Raw genomic sequence first — 11,766 nt, 5'->3', positions numbered from 1 at the left:
CACACATCGTCTGACAGATCGATCAATTGAAGCAACATAAAAATGTCTTTTCACAGCAATTCATGCAATCCAAAGATGTTGATGAACTATTACCGTCGAGCAATTTGCAGTTCAGAATTTCAGTCAACATAATGTGAATTCACTTATTGTGTAGTGGTACACTCGCCTGACTTTGGTGCATGCAACGCGGGTCCAGTTCCCACTCACACAGAGTGCGTGTGAGTGTGAGTAGTTGTCGGTGTCTATATGTGCCCTGCAACTGAGTGGCGACCAGTTCAGGGTGTAGTCTGCCTTTCGCCCGAAGTCAGCTGGGATAAGCTCCAGCGCCCCGCGACCCTGAAGAGGATAAGCGGTGTTGAGAATGGATAATGTGAGACCAGTAAGTATCTAAACTCCACAAGGTTATATGGTCTTTTCTTTGGCATTTGTGTGTGTGTGTGTGTTTTTTCTAATGCCACCACAGAAGTGTGCCACCAGACTCCAGTACAATAAGTCGAGATCTTGGATAAATCAAGTGCTTCCTCCCTGTCTCCCTCTGTGCGTTCATCAAAATATGGGTGAGTAAGCATATTGTTAATTCTAAATAAAACTTATTCTTAACAGTGTTTCTTTTTTTAAAAATATTTGTATGATAATGTTAAAATGTTTTGCTTAAAACAGTTGAATTTCCTTGTTACATTAAAACCAATTCAAATCAAACTAAGGGCAGCTTGGCGTACAAGTGTTTAAAATGTCTGTCTGTGCCATCATGTTATGAGGAGGAAAAATTTGTAGCTTTTTTACAACAATTTTTTGATTGGAATTGGTTGGCTATCTTGTTAAAATACAATAACAGATGGCTCCAGGACATAGCTTTGAGGAACAAAATGATTACATATGAAACGGAACATGCCAGGTTCAATCTCTACAATAGATATTTTGGGAGAAACCAAATGAACAAGTAAATGAGTCTTCAAACCTCAAATCATATTGAGCAGATGTTTCAGACTGACGTGTGAAACACATGACAATTCAGAAATAACATCAAAAGTGTTTAAATTGTATAACACCCTGTCTGTACCTTAACTTAATAGTTTAATTTATTGCACGTTTTTTTACATATTGCCATCAACAACCTTTATAGTCTACAGATAAAAACAACTGAAATACATCCCTCCTCCAAACCAATGATTGGATACCCTGCACTAACTACATTATGTAATATAATATTGGGAAGCCATTCTCCAGGAAGTCCTTATCGTCGTCTGGTGATAAGAAGTTTATGTTTGATGAGTCTCTATCCAGTGTGAACCTGGTATTAGGAAAAAAATGCCATGTTGAAAATGAAAGCTGTCACTTTGACCTTATATAATACTGTACTTGCTGTCGGCTATCCCATGGTTCCCCTGAGAGTCATTTAACAAATGACCCTCGTCATACTCTGTACTTTCAACAAACTGTAATGAAATGAGATGATCAAAGGTTCCCTTTTTCAGGGCTATGTCCCCAACATTGAACAGTGAGCTTGTACAGACTATTGGCGTTCTATGCACATTGCGAACTACTGAAAAGATACAGAACATAGTTGCCTTCGACCACCTTGTCCATAGACAGTTGTTTTTGCACTGTTTAGTTCCTTTAAAATGTAAGTAACAATATGGTATTTGAAATGATCATGTCGACTGATTGAGCAAATATTACAAAATATATATAGTAGTCAGTCAAACCATTTTAGGATTATTTGGGCCACACTTCAATGAAACAAAAGCAAAATTATCAGGAAAAAGACCTGAAGGTTATGAGAATAACGCTGTATTGCTTTGAGAAACAAGGCAAAGTTACGAGAATAAAGTTGTATTAAGAGAAAAACTTGTAATAATACAAATAATTTACTGTTACAGGAATAAAATCAGCAAATTAGAAATCAGAATATCATGAGAAACTAAATTTATTATGTTAATAAAAAAAAAATCAAGTTTGGAGAATATGTCACATTTCTCCATTGAAATTACTGGAAACTGTCTGGAGACCACTAGCTATTGATCAGGTAATATCATTAAATACTTTTTTAAAACAATTCTAGATGATGACACATGAAAGATTATCAGGGTCAAGCTGAAAAGAAAAACAATTTAACATTTACAAAAATCTTGACTAAATCTTCCAAGAAAAAAAATTAAATGAGAAAAAATGCCTACAATTGCGAGAGAGAGCATGTCAAGCTTTCTGCTTCTTGCAGACTCTTCCCAAACACACTACACTGGCTTCCAGTCAGCTTTAGAATAAATCTTAAAGTTCTGCTACTGGTCTATAAGTCACTAAACGGTTTTAGGTCCTGAATACATGAATGAAATGCTAAACCCAGTAGGGCTCTGAGATCGACAAACTCAGGTCAAATAGTGGAGCACAGAGTCCAACGCAAACATTGTGAAGCAGCATTTAGCTATTATGCTGCACACAAATGGAATAAGTTGCCAACAGAAGTGACGTCAGCCCCAAGTGTGCATGTTTTTAAGTGCAGGTTAAAAACTCTTCTTTTCTCCCATGCTCTCTAGAGCATTTCCACTTTTAAAAGATATTTCTTGCACTGTACGCTGTTTTAATTGTATTTTTTTCCCTCTTTGTTTTAGTTTATAAGCTGTTTTTCTTTGTTTTTAAATGCTTTTAATCATGTTAAGCACATTGAGTTACTTTGTGTATGAAATACGCTATATAAATAGATTTGCTTTGCTTTGCTTTACGTATAAGACAACATTATATCAGACACACTGACCGCTTTCATTCAGTCAAAATAATAGCCAATTAATAAATCTCCACATTGTGGATAGGTGCCAGACAGAGAGCTTATCTTTTATTTCCCCAACTACTGTAATTTTACTCCTATCAATTGTGTATTAACACAATATAAGTATGTGGAGGCCAGGGTTTAAGTTAATGTACAGTAGCTCTTTACATTGCCAAGAAATCATATTAGGCCCCTCAAACTTTGTGGATGCACATACACTTCACTATTAGGCAATATCCTGTGATACCTTTCAGCCAATCAGCAAAGAAAGCTGGCGTACCCGGAGAAAATCCACAAAAACATGGGGAGAATAATGCTAACTCAACAACTGAAGGTCAGAGCTAAGATTGGAACCCGAACCAATGAACTGTGAGGCAGACAGGCTAACCCAAGCAGGGTTTGCCCGAGAACGCAAAAATGTACACTGATGCTGCTATCATCCATTCATCTATCTGTCCATCCATCCATATTCTATTGCGCTTGTCCTCATTCTAATTGCGGGTGAGTTGAAGCCTATATCCCAGCTGACTTCAGGACTGGGCTGGTCGCCAGTCAATCCCAAGGCACGTAATGAGATGAAAATGATATCAGTATCATAAATGTTTTAAAAAAATTACAAAACTAATGAGCCAATGAATCAGCATTGTCACTATGCAATAACAAATGGCTCCAGGACAGATCCTTGTGGTACACCATAATTAAGTGTGAAATAGAACATAGTTTGCACAGATTTTATGATTTCTGGAAAACCATAGTAGAGGTAGCACAGTTGGCTGGTAATTATAGCACATCTTCAAAGTTCAGAGGTTCTTGGTTCAAATCTTGTCTCGGGCCCTCCTGTTCTCCTTGTGCTTGCAAAGGTTTTATACGGGTACCCTACCTTCTTCCCACAGTCAATAAAACATGCATGCTAGACTCATTAAAGACTCTAAATTGTCAATAGGTGTAAATACGAGTGTGAATGGTTCTATGTCTATATGTCTTCCGCAGTGGGCTGGCGACCCCGCCTCACCCACGACCCAAATGAGAGAAAGCATGATAGTAAAACAATGGAAAATCATAGTTAAGTGACCTAGTGTAAGCAGTTTCAAGATGATCTCAAATATTTTTGTAAAAAAAACTAAGAAATCACAAAATGCAATCATATTTATTGTTCAAGTTTTTTTGCATTAGACATCAGTGCTACAGCAATTTAAAAAAATGACTGCACTACACAAAGTGAATGTACTAGCTACAAACATAAAATGTAGAATCCTGAGAATATACAGGGTGATTGAAAAGTAACTCCCTATTTTAAAATACTTGCTTATTCAGATGTAATAGTTTTCTCAATTTTTTGTGTATGTTCCATGATTAAAGGAGCAAGTCTATTCTACCAAACCAACGTCTTTGGAAGAACTTGAAGGGCGAATACGAGAAGTTATGTCGTCCATCCCACAAGTGTTCCTTGTGAAATCAGTTAATGCGGTTCCCAGGTGGCTTGAGAAACTGGTGGCTAATGCTGGCACCCATATCGAATTTTAAATAAAACTCCATGCAATACACTTTCTTTTCATGTTCATTTATTGGAATAATTGTAGTTCAGAAATAAATTACAAGTAATTAAAAATAGGGAGTTACTTTTCAATCACCCGGTATACGAAGTTAAGATGCACATACTGTCCACTAATTATAATTACTGGAATTGCTGTTTGTTTTAACAACTGGTGGACCGCATCTACATTAGCCATCTTGGATCAGATTCTGGACGTGACACCACACAGTCTTTGTCAAAGTGTTTACAAGTAAGGCATAACAATGTACTCAGCGAAGACAGATCTCTGGAAATAAATGAACATCCTTCCTTAATTTCCCTCACAGGATTGATTAAGTATATCAACATACCTATCTAAACAACTCGTTTACATTTTTACCTCTCGCAAAAAAAAACAAATTCCTTCATCAGACGGTACAAAAAAGGCTGAAATCATATATAGTAAGACAACCGTATGTGGCATGAATGAAAAATATATTGCAGATAAAAAGGTCCGGAACTGTGAAAGACATTTTCTCGTCGTACATCCATTTCGGGACATATCATTTCAAAGAAACTCCGGAGGGAAACAAATATTTTGTTCTATAAAATGCCAAAATACGTGCACCAAAGCCTATTCATGCCTTTAATCATTTGCTGGTCATCAGAATTTGGCAAGCAGTGCACGATAAAGCCACCCTATAATTGCATGAGTGTCCTTTTGAGCTTGCCGGGCAGATGAATTCCAAACATGCCGCTGCATGGTCACTATACATCTAAAATAAAATTTTAAACAATCATTTTTCAAACATTTTTGAAATAAAATCTTGATGCTCTGGAGTCTTCTTTTGGAACGTATTAGTTGTTCTCCTTCGACACGGCGGTCTGCTACAATACAAAGCAAGAAACCACAGTTAGGCTCGCTACTACTTCACTAAAAATTACATTTAAAAATATTTTCTTTCTATAATATTGAATAACAATTCTTTACTCCTGTATTTTTCTCTCACATTTTTATAATTTATATTAAGAGTAATATTTTTGAGCATGAGGGATGTGGCCTTGTTTATTGTGTAGTAACTCACTTCTACTGCCGCTATCTTATCTTCGTGTCAATTTAGTGTCGCAAACTAAAGCACTAAAACACAACAGTGTTGTGGTCAAGGTTTACTTTAAACAGCTTGTGCATTTAAGAATGTTTGCATACGTCTCACGTGGTGATGCCCTTGTTTTTTAAATCTAAATCACTTTTGACAAAGTTTTTTTTCTAAGCACATAATTACAGTGTTTTCCCCTACTTAATCACCAGTAACTATTCTTGTCTGTTTAAAAAGCTAAATGTCTGTTCTTTAAGCAGCATTTCTGTGGGAAGGGCATAAAAACGGGTAGCAGTGCAGCTTTAATTGCTTTTAACCAGCATTGAAATAAAAACGACCCTGTAAAAATGGCCAATTTCCTGTGCCTGTGGAAATTTGGGTAACGGACCGGGTGTTGGTACTCGGTGTTCAACTTGCTGTGTAGGCATCTCAGATATGGTAAAAATTAAAATAGCACTACAGTGTTCTCATGAATAGGGACTGATGCCTGCTGTGAAAAGCAAAAGCTAGTAAATCCGCACCCCCCCCCCACAACTCACTTCCACGTAGTTCCTCGCGACCAAGATGCCACAATATGGTGTTGTTCATGATGTGAATTTTCAAATGGCGAACCTTGAATAAGCAGGGTTTCACTGTATAACAGTATCATTTATTATCATTATTCATATTTGCTAGGAGAGATTATGTGGTTCTACTGAGTTGTAGTGAGACATGCAGGGTCCATTTGGGCCTTTTTAAATATATGCTTTAAATGTTTTCATTTTTATATGATATTTTAATTTAAATGTATGCTATGTTAACTGTTTGATCATTATTTTCCTTCTCTGATAGGTTGGGAGAAATCTGTTACTGTTCTTATGTGAGAAATACGGGGTCCATTTACTGCTGCTATTTTTAAACTATCAGTGGATTCACATTTGTGCACAATGAACCAAGGTTCCTTACAGATGGAGTCCTCTCTCCGTACTTGCTCCAGAAGGTCATCTGGGCGGTGTTCTTGTGGCTGGTGCGCTGGTCAAAGACGTGGCATGTCTGGAAGGGTGGGCTGTACAGGTGCAAACTGACTGAACCCTCTGTGTGGCTGACATTTTCTATACGGTGCAGGCCGATGGAGTCTGGAAAACATGCACACACAAACACAGAGCAAATGTCAGTGAAGGCCACTGGAATGTTGTGAAATGTGTTTCATGGCAGACAAGTGTTGGAACCATTGAGTAGATCGGGTGACAAACCTTTTCTTAACGGAACAGTTTATATAAAGACCTCTGGGCCATGGGCCATACCAAATGTAGGAAAAAATAATATTCAGCGACCACTGTTTATTATATTATATATACTATGGTTATCTATCTCGCCATTCTGTGAAGGACCTGTGCATCATTATGGTCCCGGGTGAGCTGGAGTGTATCCCAGCTGACTTCGGGCAAGAGTTGAGGTGCCCCCTGCACCGGTCGCCTGCCAATCGCACGGCGCATATAATTAAATGAAAATTACATTATGCTAATATTACATTTTTTTTTTTTTTTTTTTTTTTTTTAGAAAGTTGCTAAAGCAAGTGAGCCAATAGAAAAGAAAAATGTCTCCAGGATGGATCTTTGTTGAACACCACACACACACACACCTTTGACTAGTCGCCAGACACTCACGGAGAACATATAGACGAACAACAACGTACACATGCATTGACACCTATGGACAATTTATAGTTTTTGGAACGTTGCACAATATCTGGAGAAAACCCACGGAAGCACAGGGAAAATGGAAATTTGAACCCTGAACCTTATAACGCTGAGGCAGAGATGCTAACCACTACCTCAGAGTGCTACTGTAACATGAGCATTTGTAGGTCAAATGTTTTTGGGCTATATTTACTATTTTCCCCTGCAGTTAAATGTGCTTTCTTTTAAGAAGAACATGGCATTCACCAATATACTCTGTTTTCTTAAGAACACGCCACATAATTTGTATACACATTTAAGTGTTTCACCATTGGGCAAATCAGATCATAGGAATTAAAATAGCAGTATATCTCATTGTAATAACTTAGTTTTTTTAAATGTCAATTTTACTCTAAACCAAACTCAAACAGTCTATATGAGATAGAAATGACATTTGCTATGAGTTGTGGGCACATTTTGAGTGGGAGATCACATAACTGCAGGTCAGACAGAGATTATCTCGGGAGCAGAGCATGCAAAAGATGTTTTTTTTGTCACATGTGACACAATAACGCCCCTGGAAGAATGCAGACACCTTCCCAAAAAAAACTGGTTTTCTTCTTACCATTTATGTAGGCCACTGAGTTGTTCTCCAGGATCCTGTGTGATCTCTCATTCATCTCACCGTCTTCGCCCTTAGGGCAGTCGAAGAGCGTCTCCTTGAGCTCGCCCTGCAGGATCTTCATGAAGCAGTGGGAGTCTGAGTGGTCGTGGATGCTACTGCAAGGTGGTCACAGCACACATACGTGCACAGCAGTGTTGGTAGGCGCAGTACATTCCACATTGTCGCATATTACAAAACTATAAATTTTACATTTTGCGTGCCGCCACGTGTGGACCGACAGAAGTAGCAAATATTTACACAAGTGCTATGTCCACAAAATGTCTAATAATTACCCCAGTCAAGGAGTCGATTTGTTCAACATTATTCGCACGTTATTCAATGTTCATGTATCCGGAGGCATAATTTTTTCACAAGTCTTCTATTTTCCAGTGATTACTGAAGTGGCTGTCTATGAAAGTGGTTTGGTCTGTACCTTCGACTGAGCACCATTCTAGGTTTAATATCATCTTATATTGTATGTAATGACCATTTTAGGTTTACTGCAACATTTTCAATATTTGTGTTTACTTTATAGTGCAGAAAATATTATTTCACATACTATAGATGTCCTGTATTTATTTCAAAATATATAGATAATTTTTTGAAATACAATTGTTTAATTTTTTTTAATTCTACGTAGCCACACCCATAGCCAATAGCATGTTATTCTTCAGGCTGTAAACTAGATGTGACTGACACAACAGTAATTCTGCAGCGCACAGTCAGATACTGCACTCTATTAATCCTCCATTGCTTTAAGACACAATTAATCATCAGAATTGTTAAGTCTATTTAGCGATTTATCGATTATTATACCATCCCTAGCGGTAATAATAATAATACATTTTATTTATTTATTTTTGGCTGAAATCAAATGGTTGTTTCAAAACTTACAATGAACTCCTAAAAAAATAATCGACTCGACACTAAAGCAAGGATGGGGAACCTCAGGCCTGTGGGTCATTTGTGATTAGCCTAATAGCATAATTGCCCAAGTCATTTTTATCTTGTTGTTACAATAGCAATGAAAATGTAAATGTGCAGCTAAAAAAAATCTGTTTTTTCTTTATGTCTGTGCAGATTCTCAGGCATCCAGGTCATGGAAATCTGCAAAAGATGAATCAAGGCGTCCGGACTCTTGTTTCATGAATTTGTATTTTCTTGTTTTCCAAAAACATTTAAAAATTAGCCAATTTTGCTATTAGGCTAACGACAGCTGTTTATCTGGTCATAGGATTCTAAAAACAAATAAAAACCCTAAACAACACAAATGCTCAAAATCTGCTCGATGATTACAGCATATTTTTTCATGAATTAATATGGCCCCCTAAGAGGTTTGAAAAACTGAAATGGCCCCGGTTAGGAAAAAGTCCCCCACTCCCGACAATAAAACATCAACAGTAGTGTAGCAGCAAAATGGATTTAAGCCAAACAATGATACACCGGTAGAAAACAATTTTCTTTAACTACATTGTTTTTATGCGTGTCGTAGCCATTTGGACTTGCCTTTAAGTAATCACATATTGTGACGCGTGCTTATTAAGCCAAAGCACATATTTTACATAAGAAAAATCTCACGGCACACCACCAAGCAAAACTCACAAAAATTGGATATGCATGTTAGTTATGTACCTTTTGTGATGAGGTTGAAGAGCATTTAGTTCTGCCTGTCACTACGCATTGCTCGCATAGATAGATGAATAAAGATATGTTATTTGTAGCAAATTAATCATAATTTTCAGACCACTAAAGTGAAATTGGATAATTTCCCATGGCAAACCTGATGCTTTGTCACAGCACACTACTGTGCCACAGCACAGTGGTCGAATTTCACTAAAGGGCTACTACAGGTTTATAAAATGTATTACACTGCGTGAATATTGGCATTCTCTCACCTTCCATGGCCTTCTCCCCAACACAAGACGATCAGGTTAAACTTCCCGTTGCCTTCATCCACCAAGTTCCTTGTGTATCTGCAAACAAAAAGGCAATCACTTATGTGTGAGCTCGAAATTCCAATCCTGAAATGGTGACATTCCAATATACAGCTCTAAAGTCATTGGAAGTGATGTAAATGCATATAAAACGTCTACACACCCCTGTTAAAATGAAAGGTTTTCAATGCTATAAAAAACTAATGAAACCAATATAAATAATTTAAAAACCTTTTCCACCATGGTGACCTACAACCTGTACTAAGCAATTGAAAAAAATAATAATATTGTGGTTGCACAAGTGTGCAGACCCTTTTATAAATGGGGATGAAGTAATGTTCAGAATAAACCATCACATTCAAACTCATGTTAAATGAGAGTCAACAAACACATGCCACAATTTAAAAAGCCATTGATCGATTAACCCCAAATAATGTTTGGATGTTCTTGCTTTTGTTTTTTTTTGTTTTTTTTGGGGGGGGGGGGGGGGGGGCTTTCTAGCAGAAGCCTGAAGCTTTTGCACTAACACTGACTGCTATTTGGAACTTCCTTCCACACTGAAAAAAGTATTACAAAGCTGTCATCCATTTATTTTTTTAAATTGTTGAAAAATATTAGTTTGCTCGTTTCAGGTGAGGAAAATGTATTTCTTTAACTGTAGATGTTTCTGTTTCAATTGAGTTGTGCATGTTATGTAGATTACATTAATGATGGAAAACGTTTTTGAAATTGATCCTTTTTTGAAATCACCCCCCCAAAAAAAGGTATTTGAACAGTGGTGTACTCTACATAGAGAAAAGGTGTAGTGATGCCATCCCCTCAAGTATATAGTGAAGGAGAGAGGCTAAGCCACCCTCCTGCTTGCTGCGCAAATACTGTACAGTTGATCCACGTTTGCACTTCCCTTCCCCTCGCATTCCGTCAGACGGCAAATATTTTGGAAGCAGCTGCGGCGGCTCCCTGGTGATCTCCACGCTACCAGAGCCCAAATCTCTGCACACACACACTGGCGGGTGTGTCCTTTGCTGGATGTTTATTGGTTAACCGTACAAACCTCACGACCTCCTCCCCCTTCCATTGGCCATCAAAACACTGGCAATGGAACACTATCGCAATATATAGTAGGTCAGCGTGGTCCATATAGGACAGATAAACATGACTATGACGTCACTATCTTATAAGAGGAGTAATTTTAAACATATTCAAATGAGGTATGACAAAAGCCGATGGTTGTCATGGGGAGTATTTAAAAAAAGAAAAAAAAAAGGGCAATTGTGGTGACAGGTTAACATGAGGAAATTGTTGATTTGCACTTAAATGCATTCCAAACTTTTAATAACTATTTTTGTAATACTAAAACCTTATCGCAACTCATTGTATACCTCTTAAAACTAGCAACGACAACTAAATGCTGGAATATATATATATATATATATATATATATATATATATGTGTGTGTATATATATATATATGTGTGTGTGTGAAGAGTAATTTCAACAAAATCTGTATGAATCAAAACAGACGCACGGACGTCTTTGTAGGCGTGCAAAGTGCATCACTGCTCTAGAAACGAGTAATAATTCATCATAGACTATTCCTAGTAGTACATAATACGAAGAGTTTTACCTGTGTTGATCAAATATGGCATATTTCTTCCAGTCCTGGGTGTTGCTCTTATATGACTCCATGAGTTCCTGCACCTCCTCCACATTGATCATGTCCCCCTTGAAGATTTTATGCAGCATTTGGATCAGCTCCTGCAGATTTTTTGGCTTTTGCGCGTCCATCGTTTTCTTTGCAGGTGTGTGCGGCAGCAGCACGGTTTTGTTCACCCTTCAGTAATCTTTGTTGTCAAGAAGATGCGTACTAACTTTGCGTAGCAGGCTTCCTTTTAAAAGTTCGACCGTACCACCACGTAGGGGGGGGGGGAGGGGCGTATGACTGACTCGGACAGGGGGGGGGGGGGGGGTCTACACGGTGACTAAAAACGATACTGGATGTTTTCACTTTCGAATTGACTACCCCACTTGTAATGGTCACCTGAATTATTTGAAATATGTCACGTTTCAACGAAACACCAACTCCACCTCACGCTTTAAAAAAACAAAAATTGGACCGGTCCTTTTTGAGTGCT

General features: G+C 37.7%; 1 protein-coding gene across 1 annotated transcript; it reads right to left on the bottom strand.

Annotated features, from left to right (window-relative positions):
* Positions 1-3,907: 3,907 nt before the first annotated feature.
* cdo1 (cysteine dioxygenase, type I) lies at positions 3,908-11,507 on the bottom strand. Its single transcript, XM_061673402.1, has 5 exons — positions 11,259-11,507; positions 9,592-9,669; positions 7,658-7,812; positions 6,320-6,489; positions 3,908-5,165 (listed from the first exon to the last, which is right to left on the bottom strand). Exons 1-5 carry the CDS (start codon positions 11,417-11,419, stop codon positions 5,136-5,138), a joined length of 594 nt encoding a protein of 197 aa, XP_061529386.1. The 5' UTR covers positions 11,420-11,507; the 3' UTR covers positions 3,908-5,135.
* Positions 11,508-11,766: the final 259 nt, after the last annotated feature.

This window comes from Phycodurus eques, chromosome 3 (assembly GCF_024500275.1).
Source record: "Phycodurus eques isolate BA_2022a chromosome 3, UOR_Pequ_1.1, whole genome shotgun sequence".
Classification (NCBI taxonomy): domain Eukaryota; kingdom Metazoa; phylum Chordata; class Actinopteri; order Syngnathiformes; family Syngnathidae; genus Phycodurus; species Phycodurus eques.
This window is presented reverse-complemented; position numbering and strand designations above follow the sequence as displayed.